Below are 25,307 nucleotides of genomic sequence, written 5' to 3' on the forward strand. Positions count from 1 at the left end.
CCCAGCTCATTCATTTTTGTCTTTAAAAAGGTATTTCATAGATATAGTAAACGAAGAGCTAAAAAGAGATCTGAAATAAACGTTCAGAGGTACAGAAATGAGGCTACACTTAGAACTTGGCAAATCATGTTTCTAAAGGACTAAATCTTACAGTGTTGAAATGATTATGTTTTTCTTTTTTACTTTATCAAGAAAAAGATATTAAGTCAGCTTATTTGTGACTTAAAAGAAATACTTACAGGAAGGGATGATAAACTGTGGTTCCGTATTTCCAGCATATCCTAGTTTTGTATACCTGAAAAACAAAAAGAATTTTATAAGTATTTCACTAATATCTTGGCAATTATGAATTAATTCTTAGATTTCTATTTGTTATAAAGTAAGAGTCCATTCTGGGTAAATACTATACAAAATCCCATAGCTTCAATTCATTTAAACATTTCTACTTTCGAAATTGTTAAGTACCCATAGCTTTTATTTATTATTTGTATTTCAACTGTTTTACAAAACTGCTGTCTCTTGTATCACCAAATGGGTGATTAAGCCTCTGATAAAATAATATATAGTTCCATATGAGATCAATGATTTTAACAGTGTAACTCTAGATACGGGAAGAAGCAACAAGAGGGACTATTTTCCTGGATCAAGAGGCCAGTAATACAGGTGGTTCAGAGAATTTCGGATACTGTTCTATGACCTAGTCCAGCAGAGCACACGGAGTGGCCTATAAGCAACATCCCTGCCAGACCTGGGAATGAGCAGTCTCAGCACAACAGGACCAAACGGCACCCTCAAACCATGGTCAGATTTATGACCCGAAGGGACCCTGCCAACTGGAAACTGGCAACTGCCATCTACCTCTACAAAGATTAAATCATGGCCACTGCAGCTGCTGACCTTCAACACCACTGAAAGGAGATTAGAGTGGAGATCAGGAATCAGGCACTCTGTGCTCTGGAAAAACTGGCAGAACAAGCCTTCAGAGAGTTGGATATCGTCAGGAAAAGATTTTATGAGTCCCAATTCCTGCATCTTCTCATACACAGAGAAACATTAACACTGTTAAAGATGATATCTGCTTTGGCTAATAAGAAAAATATTAAAAGTCAAAATAGAGTAACTATGGTTCAGACATCCAAGGAAATAACGAGGTGACACAATGGGTATAATTTCAGACTAGTCTTTGCATTGCTAACAAGCTGAATTTTCTGAGATGCGTCAGGCTTGAATGCCACTGGACATTATCAAAACAGTATCTGCTGGCAGCTAGTAACTACAATCTTACTTTTTATAAAGCTAGGCAACTGGCTACCTGGCTACAAGTCATTAAAACTGAGAAGGAGTCTATGGGGCTTTAGGGTCTTTCTGTGTCCCCTGTTTCTTCCCAGGTGGCTCAGTGGTAAAGAATTTGCCTCCCAATGCAGGAGTGGCTCAGGAAGATCCCCTGGAGGAGGAAATGGCAACCCACTCCAGTATTCTTGCCTGGAAAATGCCATGGACAGAGGAGTCTAGAGGGCTAGAGTCTATGGGGTCACAAAGAGTTGGACACAACTGAGAAACTGAGTACACATAGCTTTTCATGAGAAACTGCACTTCTGGAAACTGATCCTATTTGGGATATTCACAATGTACAAAATAACATACAATAAGGTGTTTCATGACCATCTTGCTTATAATAGCAAAAGTGAAAATAAAGAGCCATCAAATGAGAAACTAATTAAATATGCTATGCTTAAAAGACAGAATATTAGTTAGCTATTAAAAAAGTGATTGAAAAAGCTCTTTATGTATAGATATGGAACAATCTCCAAAATGCTTTTGTTAACTGAACAAAATCAAGGTACCGAACAATGTGACATTTGTAAAAAAGTAAAGGGTACAGGTAAAACATATTTGGCTGTATAAGCACAGAATATCTCTGGAAGAGTATAAAGAAATTCATAATTTTGGTTGTCTCTAGAGAACAGAACTAAGTAACAGGCAAGGGTAAAAAAGATTTTTTTATCACATAGTATTTCATACCATTTGAATTCATTACTATTCAAAAAAAAGTATAAATTTTATAGTGTTTGCCATAATAGAGTCAACCTACAGTCTTACAATGGCTTCACTGGTGGCTCAGCAGTAAAGAATCCGCCTGCCAATGCAGGAGACATAGGTTCAATCCCGGGGTCGGCAAGATCCGCTGTAGAAGGAAATGGCAACCCACTCCAGTATTCTTGCCTGGGAAATCCCATGCACAGAGAAGCCTGGCCAGCTACAGTCCATACAGTCACCAAAAGAGTTGGACGCGATAGAGAGACTAAACAACGTCTTACATTAACAAAATAACAACAAGGATGGCTAGAAAAGCGGAGCTTCCACAAGCAGCATGTTGGGGGCTACTTAGGAGACAGCTGGACACTTTTTGGCTATAAGGAAAAACCTGTTATCTATAAGCAGGCTTTAAAAAGAAAGTATTTACATTATGATATTTTGAGAAACACACTCCACAGATAGAGTTTGACTCCATATTCAAACACACTGCTAAACAGTAGGCAGGTAAATTACTGTGATATTATTGGATTCTAATAGTTTCAGCAGAAATATTTTTTAGTATGATGGGAGGATCTCTCTTTGGGGTACATTTTAGCCCCAAAATTAAGTTCAAGATCTGAGAGTGCTAACAGACTAAAACATTAAAAATAAGGGGAAAACATAAACTGTTCAAAATGAGATACTGCTCCACTGACCAACTGTACAAAAATTCCATACTGTACACGCTATAAAAATAAATAAAACTTCTTTGCTAGACATACAAAAGACCCCCTTTAATATTTGGCTTCTGACAACATCTTCCAGCAGCCCTGACAGAACGCCACACTACCAAACCATAAAAATACAAACAATTTCCAAAAAGACCAACTCATGCCGTGCCACAGAGCCACTATTAACACTGTTTCAGGTTAAATGCCAATGCTTTTCCAGGAAAATTTTCACAACCTCCCACATAGTTGATTACCTCTGCCCTTCTGAGTACAAGTATCATTTACTAATAATTCCTAAGTCTTGATTCCTTCATTTGTAAAATAAACAGCAGTAACTCAAGACTGACTGTTCAGGGTATTTAACAGGAGAACAAGGTAAACCATTGAGCACAGCACCTGGCATAAAGGACACACTTAAACCATGTCAACTCCAATTACTCTTTTCATGCATTCTCTCCAAATTTTCCATTCCCCAATAATCAGATAAAGGCCATGCAGATATTTGAACTTTTAAATACTTATCAGTTCAGTTCAGTCGCTCAGTCATGTCCGACTCTTTGCGACCCCATGAACCGCAGCACGCCAGGCCTCCCTGTCCATCACCAACTCCTGGAGTCCACCCAAACCCATGTCTATTGAGTCGGTGATGCCATTCAACCATCTCATCTTCTATCGTCCCCTTCTCCTCCTGCAGTCAATCCTTCCCAGCATCAGGGTCTTTTCCAATGAGTCAGCTCTTCCAATCAGGTGGCCAAAGTATTGGAGTTTCAGCTTCAACATCAGTCCTTCCAATGAACACCCAGGACTGATCTCCTTTAGATGGACTGGTTGGATCTCCTCACAGTTCAAGGGACTCTCAAGAGTCTTCTCCAATATCACAGTTCAAAAGCATCAATTCTTCGGCTTATCACTATGGTACAAATTATCCCCGTATCCATAAATGAAAGTCAGTCTGTAGAAGATTTTTCAGATTAGTTCTTATATCTGCTTTTTCAACCCTTTCACTGCCCCTTTTTTTTTTTTAAAGGTAAGAAGTGGATTTATTTATAGAGAGAACATACTCCACAGACAGATTGTGAGACATCTCATAAGGCAAGACTGGCCCTGGGAAAAACATACTCCACAGACAAGAGTGTGGGTTGCAGTAGAGGGCTAGTGCCCCCATTTTTTATACTTCCAAGTCAGTCTCTTCTTAATGTAAAACCTTCAACTGTGATAGAATAGAACTCCTGCAATAGATGGAGGTCCTTTTCCTATTTGGAACCAGTCTGTTGTTCCAGGTCCAGTTCTAACTGTTGCTTCCTGACCTGCATACAGGTTTCTCAAGAGACAGGTCAGAGGGTCTGGTATTCCCATCTCTTTAAGAATTTTCCACAGTTTATTGTGATCCACACAGTCAAAGGCTTTGGCATAGTCAACAAAGCAGAAATAGATATTTTTCTGGAACTCTCTTGTTTTTTCGATGATCCAGCGGATGTTGGCAATTTGATCTCTGGTTCCTCTGCCTTTTCTAAAACCAGCTTGAACATCTGGAAGTTCACGGTTCACGTATCGCTGAAGCCTGGCTTGGAGAATTTTGAGCAATACTTTACTAGCGTGTGAGATGAGTGCAATTGTGTGGTAGTTCAAGCATCCTTTGGCATTGCCTTTCTTTGGGATTGGAATGAAAACTGACCTTTTCCAGTCCTGTGGCCACTGCTGAGTTTTTCAAATTTGCTGGCATATTGAGTGCAGCACTTTCACAGCATCATCTTTTAGGATTTGAAATAGCTCAACAGGAATTCCATCACCTCCATTAGCTTTGTTCATAGTGATGCTTTCGAAGGCCCACTTGACCTCACACTCCAAGATGTCTGGCTCTAGGTGAGTGATCACACTATTGTGATTATCTGAGTCATGAAGATCTTTTCTGTACAGTTCTTCTGTGTATTTTTCCCACATCTTCTTAATATCTTCTGCTTCTGTTAGGTCCATACCATTTCTGTCCATTAGCGAGCCCATCTTTGCATAAGTGTTCCCTTGGTATCTCTAATTTTCTTGAAGAGATCCCTACTCTTTCCCATTCTGTTGTTTTCCTCTATTTCTTTGCACTGATCGCTGAGGAAGGCTTTTTTATCTCTCCTTGCTATTCTTTGGAACTCTGCATTCAGATGGGAATATCTTTCCTTTTCTCCTTTGCTTCTCACTTCTCTTGGAGATCAGTCCTGGGTGTTCACTGGAAGGACTGATGTTGAAGCTGAAACTCCAATACTCTGGCCACCTCGTGTGAAGAGTTGTCTCGCTGGAAAAGACCCTAATGCTGGGAAGGATTTGGGGCAGGAGAATGGGACTACAGAGGATGAGATGGCTGGGTGGCATCACCGACTCGATGGACATGGGTTTGGGTGTACTCCGGGAGTTGCTGATGGACAGGGAGTCCTACTGTGCTGCGATTCATGGGGTTGCAAAGAGTCGGACACGACTGAGCAACTGAACTGAATAGATGGAGGTCAGCATGACTGAACCACCTGCTCACACCCTCTCTAGTTTGGGTACAAAAGAATTAGAATTATTCAAACGCACAAAACCACCATCAACTAATATGAACAGTCTGTTCCCACTGAACTCACTGAAGCTAATGGTACCCTACTTGAAGTAAGAGGGTATGTGTGTGCTCAGTCACTCAGTCATTTTGTGACCCCACAGATGGTAGCCTGGCAGGCTCCTCTGTCCATGGAATTTTGCAGGCAAGAATATTGGAGTGGGTTGACATTTCCTACTCCAGGGGATATTCCCAACCCAGGGAATCGAACCCACCTCTCTTACACCTCCTGCATTGACAGGCGGATTCTTTACCAGTGCACCACCTGGGAAGCAGTACTGGATAAAGTAGAGGCTACCATGACACTGAAAGGAAGAGGGCCAACAGTATACCTTGTCCCACCCCATCCACAGTGAACAGATAACTACTTTAACCTTATCAAAACAAAGACTTGGTTAAAACAAGTCAGTCTAAAGCTGCCTGAGGCTATAACACCCTAAAAGACACTACTGTCTTACCAACACAGTGGAAAAATGAATACTAATTATTCTTTCATCCAGTCCCTTCCATTTTATTCCCAAAGCTGTCCAAGCAATTATACACAACAGTACCCTAACAAAACAGAATGACTTCCTTCCAGTTCTATGACCCTGACAAAGGAGGATAATCTCCCTAAAAAGGCACTGCCTAACAAAAATCTTCAAATGAGGCTCTAAGGCCCACAACATTAAAAACTTGTTTCTGTGTCTATAAAATGATTTGCTTTAAATTGTTCATAAGGTCATAAAAAATTATGACTCTGATTCCTTCAGCTAAGCATTAAGATTCTCCAAAATAATCCTCAATTCAACTTTAAAAGTGTCTCCCATCACTTGCTTCCATGAACCCAACTCAAAGCCCACTGTACCCATTATCTTCCCCTACATGACTTGCACATTCACCCTCACATATTATCTGTGCTCCACTGCACCCTCTCAAAAACCTCAGATCACAGCTTAGGAGTCTTCCATGAAGCCTTTCCTGATCATTTTAACTAAGAGTCATCCTTTCCTTCAATAAACTCCTTCTCTCAACCACTTGATGAACATATATACAAGCCTATGCTATTTTTATGTGTGTAAATACCATTCCCCAAGAGTAACAGTAAGAAACTTGAAGTAGAAACCACATTACCATAAGAAACTTTCATTTAACAAGTTCACCAGGTAAATCAATACTCCATTCTTGGTCAAAGTAAAATTCCCTAGGTTGAGCAATATCTACTCTCAAAACAAACACTGAAATAAGGATATAATAAACTTAATACAAAAGTCAAGACATAATCAAAACAAGTATGTTCTTCCCCAAAACATGAAGGTAACTACAGACAAGATATCAACTATATGGATACACCATAACATTTAATCATTTCTATTAAATTTAAAACAATCTAGCAAAATAATTTTTTATCTGGGGGAATGGGGGGAACAGCAGCCAAAACATTTACTAATGTTCTACTTGGAGTAGGAAATGGCAACCCACTCCAGTATTCTTACCTGAAAAATTCCATGGACAGAGGAGCCTGGGGGGCTTGGGGGCTACAGTCCATGGGGTGGCAAATGGTAGGACATGACCGAGCAACTGAACACACACACACAATGTTCTACTGCCCTGGATTTAAATAATACCCCCAAAGAACAAAATCATCTAGTCTAGATACACTATATATAGACCACTATATAATAATATTTGATGATCATCATAGAGGACAATATTTTCACCCATTTTTAAGAAATTTAAGGGGAAGTGTCCTAGTTTACATAATTTTACAAGTTGTTTAGCATCTAAAAAGCTTTCCAACCCTTTACGTATCAATGCATACAAGATACGGTAATATTTATAAAGCATATATAAATAAACTGGAGTGGATTTGAGAATATAGCTATTAAGAGGTTTGCTTTAAAACTTCACTTAAATTTTCTTTATATAAATATAAGAAAAAAATTAGGAAAGAGTCTAAATACTAAATTTGTTTAGAGCTTTCAAATTTAAACTAGCTTTTCATTAACCTAACTTAATATTAAATATTATCAGGTTCTGCTTTATTGACTATGCCAAAGCCTTTGACTGTGTGGATCAATAAACTGGAAAATTCTGAAAGAGATGGGAATACCAGACCACCTGACCTGCCTCTTGAGAAACCTGTATGCAGGTCAGGAAGAAACAGAAGTGGCATGGAACAACAGACTAGTTCCAAATAGGAAAAGGAGTACGTCAAGGCTGCTTATTGTCACCCTGCTTATTTAATTTATATGCAGAGTACATCATGAGAAACGCTAGGCTGGAAGAAGCACAAGCTGGACTCAAGACTGCTGGGAGAAATATCAATAACCTCAGATATGCAGATGACACCTCCCTTATGGCAGAAAGTGAAGAGGAATTAAAGAGCCTCTTGATGAAAGTGAAAGAGGAGAGTGAAAAAGTTGCCTTAAAGCTCAACATTCAGAAAACTAAGATGATGGCATCCGGTCCCATCACTTCATGGCAAATAGATGGAGAAACAATGGCTGACTTTATTTTTCTGGGCTCCAAAATCACTGCAGATGGTGAATGCAGTCATGAAATTAAAAGATGCTTACTCCTTGGAAGGAAAGTTATGACCAACATAGAGAGCATATTAAAAAGCAGAGACATTACTTTGCCAACAAAGGTCTGTCTAGTCAACGTTACGGTTTTTCCAGTGGTCATGTATGGATGTGAGAGTTGGACTATAAAGAAAGCTGAGCGCAGAAGAATTGATGCTTTTGAACTGTGGTGTTGGAGAAGACTCTTGAGAGTCCCTTGGACTGCAAGGAGATCCAATCAGTCCATCCTAAAGGAGATCAGTCCTGGGTGTTCATTGGAAGGACTGATGTTGAAGCTGAAACTCCAGTATTTTGCCCACCTGATTCGAAGAGCTGACTCATTTGAAAAGACTCTGATGCTGGGAAAGATTGAGGGCAGGAGGAGAAGAGGACGACAGAGAATGAGATGGTTGGATGGCATCGCCAACTCAATGGACATGGGCTTGGGTGGACTCTGGGAGTTGGTGATGGACCAGGAGGCCTGGCGTGCTGTGGTTCATGGGGTCGCAGAGTCGGACACGATTGAGCAACTGAACTGAACTGATACTTGAAATGACTGATTTAAGGTATTTTTATAATGAGCTGTCAAAATTCTCCATAGTCACCACAGAGAAGAAACACTGTATAAGTAGATGGCAAAAGAGTTTCTCTCTCATTTTTTTCCTTAAAGAAACTCGTTTCTCACAGTTAACTGGCCTTTGATAACTTAAACACTTTATAAATTAAGGACGTGATCAGTTTATTTAAATTAAAAAGTTCTTGGTTTTTTCATTAATACATGCAGAGTTCAATTTTTATGGTAAATATTTCAAATCAAACTTTTTCACATTAAGAATTTCTCTTGACCCAAAACAAAATAAAAAATTAAAAGTTTGAAAAAAAAATAATTTCTCTAAGCATACACATGTTCCTCTCTTAGTTATAATACTGTTCCTTAGACTTGAAAACTAATACTGACCAAATATCACAGCAAACCATTTCTAACCTTACATTTACAAGGTAAATTTTTGCTTTGAATTCATAGATTCTGTCAGGACACTTTATTTTTCCACAGCCCTTGCACATTTCTACTAATTTTTTGGGGTGTTCAAAAAGTCACTTATATAATTAAGCATGTTAGGAAAATAATAGTTAACTGAATTATAGAATTAAATTATACTAAATTTCAAACATTCACACACATACACACATCAAAATCTTTCTAAACTTCCCTTGTAACAGGGAACAACAAATCTGACTCCATATTAGAGCTGTTCCTTTTATATACTTTAACCTTTGCGCTCTGTTGCCTATGCTTAGTCATGCTAGCTCCGCACTTTTGTAAAAAGAAAATGTTGCCTATAATCTGAAATATACAGGATAACCGATTCTCAAGGCTTCTTTGACCTTTTAGAGTATAATACCTCCTTATTCATACAGAGATAAAAAGTTGCAGAAATCTTTGTCTTATTAGAGGCTTACAGAAATAACCTCATGTATGTGAACAGAGGCCAACACACCACTCCATCACTTTGCCTTTAAAAGTGTTTTCCTTAAACCTTTCAAGGAATTCAGGGTTTGGGGGGCACAAGGTGCCAGTCTCCTTGCATGGTCCTGTAATAAACCTTTCTCTGCTCCAAACTCGATGTTTCGGTTCATTTGGCTTCACTGCTCGGTAACACCTTCAGAAAAAAATCTTCCTTCAGACAGACATGAGATTAAACAGCTTGGATTTTTCTTAAATTTGCCATCTGGATAACATTATTTGGTACAGGACTCAGACATAGGCCAAACTTGCACAATAGCAAGTTATTTACTCAAGTCCATCTACAGATCCATGTGATTGCTATCAAAATTCCAACAATTTTAGGGGGAGAAATAGAAAATCTATTCTAAAATTCACATGCAATCTCAAGGGACTATGAATTGCTAAAACAATCCTGAAAAAGAACAAAGTTGGAGGGCTCACACTTCCTGATTTCACACTTACAGGTTACAGTAACCAAAGCTGTGTGGCCCGACAGACATGAAGACCCGCTGGAACGGAACAAAGCCTTGGACTAAACCCTGACGACAAGGGGGAGAAAGGAGAAGGAGATAAAGGAAGGAAAGGTGAAAGACACTAACCACTTGAGAAATATAAATGGCTACAAACAAAAAGATGCTCAACTCCATGGGGCTTAAAAAAAGAAAAGCAAATTAAAAGTACACTGAAATAAATTTCATACATTTCTAGTTGAAATGACAGAAAATCAAAATCATTTGTAAATAGCTACTTTAGAAAACAGTTAAACATTCATTTACCATATGATCCAGCAATTCTACTTCTAGGTATATACCCAAGAAAAATAAAAACATACGTCCACACAAAGATATGTGCACATTTGTTCACAAGAGCATTATTATTAACAGCCCAAAACTGGAGTAAAGCATATATTCATCAACAAGAGAACAAATAAAAAAAGGTTGGTTAGTTCATACACACCAAAATTATTCTATTAATAAGAAGAACCAGAAAAATGTAACCCATTTTCCAAGGAAAAGACACTCAACACAAGATGAAATAATCCAATGTCAGAATTATCAGATAAAGCCATGAAAGCAGCTGTGACTATCACAATGAAGTAGCAATGACTGATAATAAATAGCAAAGAAACTCTAAAACTGCAAAAAGAGCAAATGGAAATTAAAGAACTGAAAAATGCAATGCCAGGTACAAAAAGTTCTCTGAATAAGCAAAGCAAAGTAGAGGCAACAGAGGACATAATCAGTGAACTTGAAGGCAGATGAGTAAAAATTATCCAATCTGAAAAGAGAGAGGAAAAACATTAAAAAGATAGACACAAAGAGAAAAGAATAGACCTCCAAGACTTAGGGAACAAAGAATGAAAGGTGACACAATGAAGTTCTTGGAAGGGTGGGAAGAAGAAGGATGGGTAAGAGAGAGGGAGGGGAGAAACACACAAAAAAAAACCACAGAGAAACCTTAGGGATGTCATAATCAAACTACTAAAAATCAAAGATAAAAAAAAATCTTAAAAGCAGCCAGAGAAAAACACTCCATTAACAGGAACAAAAAATTCAAATTACCAGCACCTTCTTATGAGAAACTATGGAAGTCAAAAACAGTAAAGTAATATTCCTTAAGTCTGAAAAAGGTACAAAAACAGTCAACCCAGAAATCTTTAAGAGTAAAAATATCCTTTAACAATGAAAGTGAAATAAAGACATTTTTCTAGTAAAAGAAAAACTATTGCCATCAAACCTGAGCTAAAGAAAGTTCTTCAGACTGAGGGGAAATGACAACAGAGGGGAAACTGTGGTATTAATGAAAAACATCAGAAATGGTAAACAGATAAATGGGACTTTTTTCTGCTTAATTTTTTGACATACGTTTGAGTATTTAAAGCAAAAATTAAATTGTCTTGTGGGGTTATATATGTAGATGTAACATCTATGATAACTATACCATAAAAGGACAGTAGGGTAGAGGGAATGGCAAGAGAGTCAGTATTGATAGATCTACAGAGATGCACGGGTTCTACTCTGCATAAAGTTTTACATTATTCACTCTAAGTAAAAAATAAAATGGCATACCCAAATCCAACTATACTAATTGCTAAATTAAATGTAATAGACTATATTCTCCAATTAAAGGGGATAGACAATCAGAACAGATGAAAGAAAAAGGAACAGAAGAAAGGAAGAAAGAGGGAGGGAGGGAGCCCCAACTATATATTGTCTGCATGGTACACACTTTAAATGTAAAGATGGAGAATGAAAAAAGATGGATGAAAGGCAAATAGTAAGCATAAGTCTGAAGTGGCTATATTAACATCAAATGAAACTTTTAAGAAAAAGAGTAATACCAGAAATAAAGAGAAATTTTTGATAATATAGGGATAAATTCATCAAGAAGACATAACAGTCTTAAATGCATGTGCCTATTAACAGTTAAATGTCAAGCATGGATTAACAGTGGCTTCCCTTGTGGCTCAGCTGGTAAAGAATCCGCCTGCAACGGGGAAGACCTGAGATTGAGCCCTGAGTTGGGACGATCCCCTGGAGAAGGGAAAGACTACCCACTCCAGTATTCTGGCCTGGAGAATTCCATGGACTGTATAGTCCATGCGGTTGCAAAGAGCTGGGAACAGCTGAGCGACTTGCACACACACATGAATTAACAGTACAAAAAACCAAGGCTCTGCTTTTTAGAACACCTCAATGAATTTCACTGGTTTGAAGACTACTCCCCAACATGCTATGTATGATCTGATGACTATTTACCTTCTCAGACTCATCTCGATACCCACAGTTCACTTTCTTAATCCTCAACTCCTGCAATACACTCTGTTATGTCTGAAGCAGAAAGAAAAACTATTAGAAAGTCTTGAAAACTGTATTTGGGAACAGAAACATAAACCCTAGCACTTATAAATGCTCCATCCTCTTTTCACTGTTGTTTTTGTTTTATCCTAATCATTTCTTTCTTCAGAGGTCCTTTTCAAATCTTCCATTTTCATCAGTCCTTTTGGACACATTTGATTTTCACAGGATTATTCCCAGGCAAAATTAGTCGAGTCCTAAAGCCTTCCTTTCTTAATAAATGGTGTGTGTGTATGTATGTGCCTGTGCATGTACGTGTGTGTATTTTAGTGTTAATTACATTACACTGTTACTTTAAAATGTCTCAAAAATACTTTCAAACCTAGTTCTAAACAGGGAAAAATACATGTTGTGAATACCCTGATATTTTCATGTCAAGTATTTATGCCAAGTGTAAACAAAAATTTACATATACATGTAGAGTAGAAATAAAACTACACATCAAGAATAATTCTATTATATAGTGCTAGAATATATATACACGTTTTCTTCTGAAAGTCTACAGAAGAAATAGTAAAGTCTGATTACCTACAGATAGCAGTATGTCAGAATTTTGTTTTTCAAATTAACACTTGTCTTAAATAGTCTAACCATGCACATAAATTATTTTTAGAAGAATTTCTGAATACGTTACACTAGCACATGATAAAAATTTTAATAAATAAAACAAGAAGTACTAAAGTTAGTATCTCTACCACACAAAAAGCTTCCCTACAAGGCCTATCTACTAACCAGTCCGTTGCTACCCTAAGAATCAATCATTTATGTATTCCAGAGATAATTCACACACAGACAGGAATATATATTACTTTAATTTAAAACATGTCACTGGGTTACCTGGGTAGTGAAATCATGACTCTTATTCTTTAAGCTTTCCTATACTTAGAAAAAGAAAGTGTCATTTCTAAATGATTTTTAAAGAGACCATAAAATGAAAAAGACAAAGCTATATTAAATTTATGAAACTGATAAGGGCAATATAATACTCTGAAAAATTAAACCAAATTTTTCCCTTTGTGGTCCCAGGAAGCAAGTTAAATACACAGAAAATCTCCCTGGACTGCAGTGGCAATGAGAAAAAATCTATAATGCTGGTTTTGAGCAGCAAGGTTAGAAACTGCTTTGAGAAAGGAATACAGTAAGAGAGAGAGTTCAAAAGCACTTTTGAAATTATATCAAAGTGACTAGAAGAGCAGTAATGGAAATGTAATCAAGTCAGGAGGGAGGGAAGACCTGGACTGATAGAAATGAACAGCAAAAAAAAAAAATATTTTATATAAAAAATGGCTAATTTATTGTAGTCCTAAACGCTTCTGGGCAGGGGAAAAGTGGGCTTGAGGAGAGTCATTTATAATGTTCTCTTAGTCTTAAAAATCAAAGAGATGAAACAAATACAAAATTTTACCAGGTAATGATTCTGATAAATAGGGATATATTTATATTACTCACTATATCTTCCTAAAAGGAATAAATTTATTTATGAAAGAATATTTTTAAACAGTAAAATCAGTGATGCTTGTAATATAAAAGCAGCAGCACCCCAACGTGTTGGGTATTACTTTTAATTCTACAAATTCTTGTTTCCTTATTTAAAGCATTAGTTGACAAAGTACCATTTTTACTTAATACAATAGTTTTTTTTGATTTGAAAAACATATCACAGCAAAAACTACTTAAAGATCTCAATTAGTTGCTGACATTAAACCATTAAATGAGAATATTAAAGAGAATCTTTGAAAAAAACCACATTTCAAAAATGAAATGCATAGAAAGCTAGGACAAAAATTATTCCAGAAAAGAATAAACTGAATTTATTGTACTAAGTGTGGTGTATTTGACTCTATAGACTACATAAGGGAGAAACAACAGTAGTTTTAACTCTAAATGTTTCAACAGTTCTAAACCATACAGCAAAACAAATAAGACCCTAGACCCTAGAACTTTAGCATGCAAAGAAACTTAATAACTTAGTACAATCCGTTTTCCAAAATTTCTTGGTAGTGAGAACCATTAATTTAAAGTTGAAAGAATTTTACCTCAGTATGAATGATCAGCTTCCACCCTTAACATGTTATAACAAAGTAAAGCACACACATAGAGATTTTTGCAAAATAAACAAATAATTTTCCAATTTTAAATGAATAAAGAGGTATACAAATGAATCCCAATGTCAAAGTTCATAATATCTCAATTCTCAGCTTAGCTATAGTTTTCTTCATACTTGTAGTGTTAAGGAACTTTCAGAACAAGAAGGTAATATCTAGTTCACAGGGAATGTTAGCTATAAAGATAACTAGTAATTATTTAAAGAGCATTTCCAATCTCCTCCAATGCTGTTCTCACTACATGAAAGTCACTATTTAACCTGACACAAAAACACGTACAAGACCATTGATTGGAAGAATCTGGACTCCTAAATATCAACAGAAATATTCTTTCAATTCTTCTAGGTCTAAAACTTAATACCTTTAAACTAGTAGGGAGGTAAGAACAAGGGCCATAGAATCAAAAAGTCATGAGTGAAATGTCCACCATTTACTGTCTTATGATTATAAACTTTACTCCTAAGACTGTATTCCTAATATACATTATTAAGTCCTCTGAGTCTGATACAAAAATCATTTTTATAGTTCTATATTCTAAGGCTAGTTTTACTCTTAGGTTCAACCGTTTCATTTCTGTGTTTTATGCCATCATTAGTGAGGAAGGACTTTTTAAATGCATCAATTATTTACCTTAAAATTGCAGCTTAACAAATATGCTCATCTTCATTTTAAAGTTACATGTAATTAGACATCATTTCCTTAATTGAGCTGTCCTGTATTAACCAACAATTGTCACTTTTATTATGTTAAATATGATATATGTCCTTATATTATTCATGAGGCTAAATAAATAATTCCATGCTATGTAAATTTACATGTGTTTCTGGTTAGTAAAAATCAATGAACTGGTATCACAAAGACCTCCCTATATATTTCATATTTGTTCAAAATTAGCAGTTCTGGGACATTCCTGGCAGTCCAGTGGTTAAGAATCCAGCTTTCAATGCAGAGTACATGGGGTTAGATCCCTGATCAGGGAATTAAGACCCCAGATGCAGAGGGCAACTCTGCCTGTACACTGCAACTAAAGGAACCCTCTTGGGCCGTAAGTAGGGAAAGCCTGTGCCCTGCAAGGAAGACCCAGCACAGTCCTATCTCCCTCACCAAAAAATGCAGTTCTAAAGCAGAAATTCAGGACATCCCTGCTTGTACAGTGGATAGGGGACACCACTTAGATCCCTGGTCCAGAAGGATTCCACACGCCGCAGGTAACTTAAGCCCGTGCACCACACTACTGCGCCCACATTCTGGAGCAGAGCAGCCCCAACTGTTGAAGCCCATGTGCCGAGAGCCTGTGCTCTGCAACGAGAGAAGCCACCGCAGTGAGAAGCCCGGGCCGATGGAATAGCCCCCACTCGCCGAAACTAGGAAAGTCCCCAAGTAGCAACGATGACCCAGCAAAACCACAAATAAATACATAGTATCCTTTAAAATTTTTTAATAAAGAAATAAAAGTAGAAATTTATTTTTCTAAATATGTAGCTTAAGAACACTTTTAAAAAAACTGGGTTAACAATTTAACTATCCCTGTTGAATACATCCCAAGTTAGGGTAGTAGAGCAGTGGGCCCTGGAGTCAGACTGCCACAGGGCTCAAACTCTAGACTACTACTTAACTGAGCAAGTTACTTAAGCTCACCATACCTCACATTCCTTATCTTTAAAAAGATGAGTATAAAAAAAATAAATAAATAAATAAAAAAAATAAAAAGATAAGTATAAATAGTACCCATTTAGCAAGGTTTCTGAAACTGTTATAAAAAATTATCTCAGAAATAATACGCTTACAAGGGCCTTGAAAGACATTTCTCAACTCTGGGCCTCTGTTTAATTTGTAAATAATGAGTGGATTAAATTATTTTTCAAAGTCTTTTTCAGCTCCAAAATTCTGTGTAATTAGGCACTTTTCTTAATTTACTAAAGTGTAAGCAAAGCGTTACAAATACACATTAAATACTATTTTTATAGCCTCAAAATAACCTAATTTTTAAAATGCTTATAGCAGAAGAAAAAGTGCACTGTATTTAATTATAATGAACTCTAAAACTTTAAGTAAGCAAACATTTGTGTTTTATCATAGACCAATATTAAAAACATAGTTTATATTTTTATGCAGCTTCCAAACCAACTCTAAACTGTAAGGTATTTTGCATACTAGTTCCCCTTATGAAGACGTACCCTCCTTCTAGCAACCTTTCATTCATACTAATTACTATAACTGAAAAAGTGTTAAAGACATCCTTCTCAAAAGTATCGTGTTTTCACAAACGACAAGAAGCCTTCAAGGAGAATGTTTCAAGATAAAACGCTCAGCATTAGAACAATTGAAGAAAATATTCTTTGTGGTATGGCTTATAGGTAGGAAGGAGAGAAGGAGTAGGAATGAAAAAGAATATATGTGATCATATATATCCAAGGCTGTTCCCTTTCCGGGTTGCAAGCAGTATATAAGAATGACTTGTGTTTAAATGAACAGTTTGGAAAGCTTTTGAAAGAAAATTATTAAAATTCCATAAAATTTTGTTCTTTGAAAAAAATTAAGATACTATTTGTCTTTCTTCACTGGTATTAAATTAGTTATGTAGGCACCTTTTATATATTTTATGATATAAAGGCACACATAAAGATATAAAGCACTTTCTTGGTGGTGCTAGTGGCAAAGAATCTGTCTGCCAATGCAGGAGTCACAACAGATGCGGGTTCAATCCCTATGTTGGGAAGATCCCTTGGAGCAGGAAATGGCAACTTGCTCCAGTACTCTTGCCTGGAAAATTCTGTGGACAGAGGAGCCTGGCGGGCTACAGCCTATGGGGCTGCAGAGTCAGAAACAACTGAGTGACCAAGCACAAAGACATAAAACAAGCAACACACAAAATAGTATTAATCGGTACCACACTTAAGAGCCAAATTTAAAACATTAATCCAATGACATCACCCTATCTTGCACCATTCCTTAATAATTCATGAATTATTAAGGTCTTGGTAAGCCAGAAAGCATGTTAATGTAATGCTATTACTTAACTGCTTTGCTCCTACCTCTATGTTAGTGGCTATCACAGACCACAGTATCATAAAAGAGGCTACAAGTTCCAAAAGAACTGCAGGTGAGCATTCCAATGCTTTTATTACAAGGGAATCTTGTTTCAGAAAATATATTGCCTAAAGAAACATTAAAAAAAAAAAAAAAAAAAAAAGAAACATTTTAACCATCCCAGACGAGAGCACTCTGGACTAGGAGAAACACTGTGGAGGAAAATTTAGCCCACCTTGAGCTAAACTCTTCTAAGCACTTTGCCTCTTAAGAAGTGGGATGAGATCACTCATCATGTCAAACCACAGAGCTCTCTTATTCTTCTTTTTGTGATGTTCAAGAAGCCAGACCACATATCCAAGATTTTTTTTAAAAAAGAAGATAAATATTCAACCTTTCTATTCTCTTTGAATTTTCATCTTATTAGCTTCAATTTAAAAATTATAATGGTTACTGCCAAATCCCCACCTTCATTCCTGAAGTTCCTATATCTCTAAATTCTCTTAGAACATTTCCAATTATGGCTCACAAATCCAAATTTCAACCTTACTCAGCTTCTTAAAACCAACTCCTTCATGTCCCACTCAAAACTCATAATCTGAAATCTTCATTGATTCCTGTTGACAATACACTAGAAACAACTGCCAAGCCCTAACTATACCTCCATCTTTCAAATCAACAAAAATATTGTGACTGAGCAAAAATATACGGTAGACAAAGCCTGCAGGAAATAAGAAGCATAAGACAATGTGCTCCTTTCCTTAAGAATCTTTCAATCCAATAAAAAAAAGAGAGCGAACTGAAAACTGTAATGATTACAATGTACTGAACTCTTACTACGTGCCAAGCACTGGGTTGAACCATCTTCATGCATTATCTCAAAAAAACAAAAACCCGTAAGATACTACGATCTCCAAGTGACAAAAACAGTATCTGTAGAATCTGAAGTGTACAAGGTCACACAGCTAGAAAATGGTAGAGCTTGAACTCAAAAATAGCTCTGAGTACAAAGCCCTTGCTAACCATAAATAAAACATACAAAACAATATAACTGCCAAAAGAAAGTACAAACAAAAGCAACAACTTTTACCAAATTGATCTCTTCTCCATTCCTACTCCCAACACCCTATTCCAGAATACCTGCAAAGCAGGTATTGAGAGGGGTGCTTAAAAATCACACAGGGAGCCTATTTAAATAAATGCTCCTAGGCCCAACCTGTAAGATTCTGAACCACTGGGCAAAAGGCGTTTCTGATGCACTTTTTAAAAACCATACCCTTAATTATTGCTCATTCACTCATTTAAATTAATTCATTCATTCATTCAACAACGATTCAGATTCCTACTATGCAGCAAGTCCAGTAAGTTCACCCCAAATATCTCCTCTACACCTGATCCAACTAAATTCCATTCCAGAAATACTCTAAAAACTCTATTTTCAACATTCACTCATCTGTGTACTAGATTACTATGCCCTATCAAGTAAAATTATTTTGATCAAAGCTTTCCTGCTATATAATGAACACCTGGTACACAAGAAGAGCTCAATAAATGTTAGTACCTTTTCGCTTACATAATCTAGATCTGCACTGTTATTACAGACTTCAACTCATAAGGTAGGGGAAGTGGTGCAACATATGCTAAGAGGACTAAACACAAACAGCTCTCCCCCCTCTGTACTATATATGATTTTCCTTCCCCTGCCTCAATCGAAATTCTTAAAGGAGAATTTTATATCGTATCTTCTCTACAAGTTCCTCGACTCATCCTGACCACAATAATCTTTCTTTCCTTACTAACCTCTAAGACAGGAATTACTACTGCCAGAAAAGGAAATATCTTAACATTTGATTGAGTGCAGTCTTATACATCCTCTAAATTCCTTTTTAAAAAAATATTTATTTACTTATGGCTGTGAGATCTTTAACTGTGGCACAAGGGCACGGTAGTTGGCTTAAGGCATGTGGGATCTTAGTTCCCCAACTAGGGTTAGAAACCCAAATGCTCTGCACTGGAAGGCAGATTCTTAACCACTGGACCACCAGCAAAGCTCCTAGAATTTCTTTTTAATGATTTTTCACTCTTGTCTCATTAAGACTCTTGAGAGCTGATTTACTACACATTTTCATTATAATTCCAAGAGCTTCTAACTTGCTAAGTATTTAAGTGTTAGTCGCTCAGTCATGTGGGATCTTTGCGACCCTATGGACTGTAGACCGCCATGCTCCTGCCATGCTCCTCGTCCATAGGACCCTCCCGGGAAGAATACTGAACCCGAGACTCCGGCACTGCAAGCAGATTCTTTACCACTGAGTCACCAGGAAAGCCCCCTGCTAATATAGTTAGCCTTGATATGACAACACCACTTTTTCCCCCTATGCAAGTAATCCTTAAGTTACACTGCTTTCTGCCTTTTTAACAACATATATTTCCCTTTTAAAAAATATCTAAATGATTCAAAATTGTCAAAAGCTCATCCTCTATGTAAGGAGACTTACATAGTACAATGTCTCTACTACAAGTATTTGCTACAATACCTCGGGTCAAGTAGTTTAACTTCTCTAAACCTACATTTTCCAGTCTAAAAACGGAGGCAATACTTCTCAAGCCAATATTAAAAGTAAATGAGATAACACAGAACATTTAGCACAGCACTTGATACATAATTCTTGGTAAATGTTAACTGTAGTATTTCCTGATAAACAAAACCTGGAGAGTAAATTTTTTCTGGAGATTAAATTTAATCATTTCTAAAACAAAGTGTCAAAAAAAAAAAAAAGTCAGGGAATTCACATATCCAGAAAAAAATCTAAAGTAAGTCAGATTTGCACAGAAAGGTTTCTCTAATTAGTAAGGCTAGGATTTTTTAAATAAGATTACTTTAAGCAAAAATAGAGTTAACTTTACTAATGCAAATAATCAATGTGCATAGTTCCTAAGAGGAGTCCCCACAGTATTAACAGAAAGAACATGGGGCTTAAATACAAATAAATAAATAAAATAAACTTAAATACAAACAGCAACTCTCACACTTAACTACATAATATCAAAAAAGTAAATTCTCTATCCTATTTTCTCACTTGTAAGATGAGGTAAAAATAGCTGTCACAAGATTAAATAAGTAAAAAGCCTGACCAACAGATCCTCCACTAAGGGATCTTTCCCTTCTGTGCTTAAAAGTAAAATTTCCAAACTCTTTTACAATAAGGCTGAAAAGTTCATTGGATACAACATGTACCCAATCCAAAGTCAATATTCCAACACAAAATTGGCAGGCAGAAGAAGACTGGAAGGAATGGAAAGGATTTTAGACAAGACCAAGTAAGAATATGATTTTTCAACAGGAGCACGTCTGTTATATTTACTGCAAACAGCATGCAAAACAAGACGGATGAAGTAGTAAGAATTTTAATCAATGTTTTGGTAACAACTAGATACTGTGACTGTTTCTGCCCTTCAAGACAACTGGAAAAAGAGCGTTGTTGTTACATACTACATACAGAATTTATGTAAGAAACATGGACTTCCCAATTATATTTTCTCCCACCCACTCAGCTCTTCCTCACTGCTCTCAAACATGAGCACCCTATCTGTACTAATAGCTAGAACGTGACTACAAGATGAATATAAGCTCCTCATCCACCAACTCCAACAAAATACTTATGCTTTCATTTCAAGATTGCCAAGAAGTTTAACTCAACTAGGAAAACTGCTTAATTGACTCTAGATCTGAATATATCCAAGAGCTGGATATATGTACAATAAGACTATAACAACTCTGCTAATGGAAATAATTTACCAATACAGTATTTATTAGGAAAAAAGAAAAAGGAAAGACATTAAAGGGGAAAGAAATTTCACAATGCACAGCTCTGCAAACAGCTATAACAAAATAGAAGCATGTAAGGAGTTCTTTTATATGGCTTCAATGTTGAAGAATTCTGGGGGAGAATATGCAAAAGATAACTTAGTATAATCTTAACTTTACAAATATTACAATAGTTTTTAAATGCTTTAAAAAAAAAGTTTTCCTCACCACTGGTAGCCCATTTGAGTCCGCACCTTAGTTCTTAAGCAACCCGCTCTATCAATAATAATTTGTCCCCAAATTTTATTTTACAGATTATTTTACAGATCTATTCCAATACAGATTCCACCCAAAAGTATGCAGACATGGTATCTATATGAAAGAAGTATATTTTTTCTAAATTGTTTTTAAAAGGAGTTACTTTCTTTTACGATCTGTGCTTGGGTGATTCTTTATCTTATGCTGAAATAAAGGATCACTGAAGGGTCTCTAAATTTGGGGATTAAATGTCATTGTTTCCTAACTTTCACAGCTTTTCTTACCTAAGCCCACCAAATTTCACAGACAGCGATTCTTTTCATCACCTTTTGCTTACCTTATATAATGAAATGACAGCCATTCTTTTCATCACCTTTTATTTATCTTATATAATGAAATGAAATGCTTATCTTATATAATGAGCATCTGAATTCATTACAATTTTTCACTTATGTAAATGAGTAATTGTGGTTGATGAATGCATTCTCTAAAATACAAAAGAACACACACATTGTAGGTGCATAATTTGCATCTGGAAAACTACAGTACTCTGGAACATAAAACTATTAAGGGCTTATTTATAGATGTTTATCAAAGGTCCAATTTCAATGAGCTATCTTCTAAACGCTATTAAAGTTGAAGGTGTACTTTCCAGGATTTGTATTAATAGGCAACAAGAAAGACCAAAATGCCTTCTGAAAACCACAATAAGTGTATATCTGGAACTTCCCTGCTGGTTAACACTCTGAGTTTCCAATGCAGGGAGCAAGAGTTCGATCCCTGCTCAGGGAACACTAAGACTTCACATTCCGCATGGGCAATCAAATTAAAAATAAACAAATAAATAAATGGATCTCTAAAGGTGGAATTTCAGACAGTGACAGATGGTACAAAAAAGTAAGAAGAACTCTTATTAATCTGTTCCATTTAAATCATGACTGTCCAGCAACCTCTCCCTATGAGACAAAGCTAATGTAGTAATATAATCAATAACTGATCATTAAAGCAAAAACATTCTAAGTATAAGGGGCTTCCCAGGTGGCTCAGTGGTAAAGAATCTGTCTGCCAATTCAGGAGACACAGGTTTGATCCCTGGGTGGGGAAAATCCCCTGGAGTAGGAAACGGCAATTCACTCCAGTATTCTTGCCTGGAAAATTCCATGGACAGAGGATCCTGGCAGGCTACAGTCCATGGGGTCGCAAAGAGTCCCACACAACTCAACAACTAAGCATGGCAGCATTCTAAGTATAGATTGAACCCCTCTCCCCCACACCTCCTCATCACTCAGTCTGTGTTTTAAATGCAAGGCTGCCCTATCAGAAAGAGGTCACTTAAGGATAGTTAACCTCAATGAAATACCCAGCATACTAAATCAAACATAATCAAAATTGTATTTCAAAAGGGAAAAAATTAAATAAGAAAAAGTTAACACCTTACTTAAGATATTACCATACTATTTATTAGGGCAACAATTATCTACACTAATTTTATTGACAAGGCAATAATTACTAAAGCATAGAATATTAACTATGTAGCAATATTTTTCACTGTAACAAAACATACTTGAAAATTCTTTCTCAGTCAAGCTGCCAAATCTAATTTTAAAACTGACCCTAACATAAAACTACTCACCAACTGGACTAAGAAGGAAGGCGAAAAAAAAACATACTGGTTCAAGGAAATAAAACTGGATCAAGAAAAATAACTTTAATCAGCCATCTATCAAAAAGTTACATAGAAGTTTCATGGCTAAACGACACTGGTTTTTTATTATATTAATAAATCGGTTGTTTCCTTCTGCACGGCTGGGACTTTACAAACTGCCACACTTTCATAAAGGTATGATCCTGAGGATTATAGAGAAATTTCACACAGAGCAAATTGAGTAAGGAGTATACCATCCTTTAAGTAACAATAGTTTGCTAAAGAGTAAAAAGGGAAGGGAAAGGCTAACAATCCAGTTCTCATAACCCCCCACCAAAATTTGGGGAATTGGAAAAGTAATCAGCACGGCATTCACAAGCACCAAAGAAAATACTTCCAATATTGAAACATAAAGCAGTCACTCTGCATTAAAACATAGGCAATATTTTCTACGTTAGAATAAAGTGTGCTATAACTCTCTAAAACGCCTGTTAATACAAAAGGAACGACCACTTCCACACCATTCTATACTTTAGTAAACTACACTGCAGATCTATAATAAACAACTCCTTGAAAAGCAAGTACCTCCCTTTACAACTCTATTACCTTCCTTCTCTCCTTAAGACATGGTCACAGAATGACCGTATACAACTTAATTTTTCTGGGTGCTTCCCTTCCTTCCTCTCCGTACAACGCAAATATATTTTTTTAAGTTCACAGAAATTCATACCTAGCACCAGTAACTCAGCCTATTTGAAAACTGCTTGATTCTGAAAGTTCTAATAAGATGTGTTCAGGTTGGAAACGAAAAACTACCTTATAAGGGTATAAAAGACTGAAAGCAGGAAGCGGCTTTGACAAAACTAAGGAAGTTGCAGCGCGCTTGCTCACTGGGGGACTTTTTTGAGGCAAGAGAAGTAACACATGACATCTTTCTCTCAAATTAAAATGTGACTTGGTTGGCCGGTAGGAACGTAGTGGGAGATGGAAAAGACCGGGAGTCGAAAAGGAAGAGGAGGTGGGTGGTCCAATGAAAGCCCCGATCTAGGTTCCCATTTTCAGGGTCCGATTCTTCCTTTTCCCCACCCACACCCCGATACAATGTTGTCACAGCAATCTTGCAAAACCTACAAGGAGCGCTTCTCTTTTCTCGCTCCTTTGCCCTGCCGGTCCCCGCGCTCCATTCCCCTCGGTCTCCAAACCCACGGGCAGGAAGGGGCACCGGGGCAAAGGAGGGTCGGCTGCGCGGGGCTCGACGACCACCCCCACGCGACCGCGGGCCCCGGGGAGGCGACCGTCCCCGCAGCCCCTCGGGCGGCGCTGCCCACCGCGGTGGGGGAAGGACGGGGGGAGGTCGCGCGGAGGAAGCCGCTCCCGGGGGGGTTCTGGGCCCCGCGCCCCCGCCCGGCTCCCAGAGGGTGAAGCGCGGGGGATGAGGGAGGCCCTGACTGCGGGCCCCACCCCTCGCCACCCGGCGCGGCCCGGGCTGACACAGCCGGCGGCGGCACCTTGCCGCTCCATTCATCTCCCGGCCCCGCCATTTTCCTGCCTCCGCCTCAGTTTCCCCACCCCCGCCCATCAGCCCCCTTACCCCGTGCCACAGTCCACCACACAGGCCGGCAGCCGTCCCGCCATCTTCCTCCTCGCCTGCTGCTGCTGCTGCCGCCGTCTGCTCCGTGCCGGTTGGGGCCAGGGATGGGCGGCGGGAGGTAGAAGCTATCTGACCATCCACGGCCTGGCCACCCTCTCCGTCTGGGGGGGAGCCGGGAAGCCGAAGCAGTAGCGAAGGAGCAGCAGGCTCGGTCAGCGGCTACCACTTCCGCAACCCGGGCAGGCAGGCAGTCCCCGCCCTGCCCCGCCGCGGCCTCCTCCCCCTCTCTCTCCCCTCCTCCTCACTCCTGCCCCCACCCTACAACTTCTTCCCCTCACACCGCCTTTCCCCGGGAAGCCAAGATGGCCGCCGGTGCCGACGCCCCGGCCGGGCCAGGCCTAGGCCTCGAGCGCTCCCCCTTCCGGCCTCCGAGCGGGCGGGGCGAGAGAGCATGCGCAGTGAGGTGCGCCGCCGGCTGCCGCTCCCATTCCGAAGGTGAGGTAGTCCACTTCGGGTGTTCTCCAGGTAGGGGCGGGGAGGTCTGCCCGAGCCTCCAATTCTCCTTCTGAAGCTGGAAGGGGTTTTTAGTTGCAGTTACTTCTGTGCTAGGTTAAGGAAGCGTTGGAACCGCATT

The 25,307-nt window shown here is 38.1% G+C and overlaps 1 protein-coding gene across 1 annotated transcript in view; it reads right to left on the minus strand.

Annotated features, from left to right (window-relative positions):
- Positions 1 to 25,104, minus strand: part of ACTR3 (actin related protein 3) — a 50,111-nt gene extending 25,007 nt beyond the window's left edge. The window contains exons 1-2 of the mRNA XM_043487511.1: positions 24,674 to 25,104; positions 240 to 295 (exon numbers count right to left, since the gene is read on the minus strand). Of these exons, the coding sequence (XP_043343446.1) occupies positions 240 to 295; positions 24,674 to 24,717 (100 nt within the window). The 5' untranslated portion in view covers positions 24,718 to 25,104. The remainder of the gene's footprint in view (positions 1 to 239; positions 296 to 24,673) is intronic.
- Between the last annotated feature and the right edge of the window lie 203 nt (positions 25,105 to 25,307).

Source organism: Cervus canadensis, chromosome 15 (assembly GCF_019320065.1).
Source record: "Cervus canadensis isolate Bull #8, Minnesota chromosome 15, ASM1932006v1, whole genome shotgun sequence".
In the NCBI taxonomy this organism is placed as follows: Eukaryota; Metazoa; Chordata; class Mammalia; order Artiodactyla; family Cervidae; genus Cervus; species Cervus canadensis.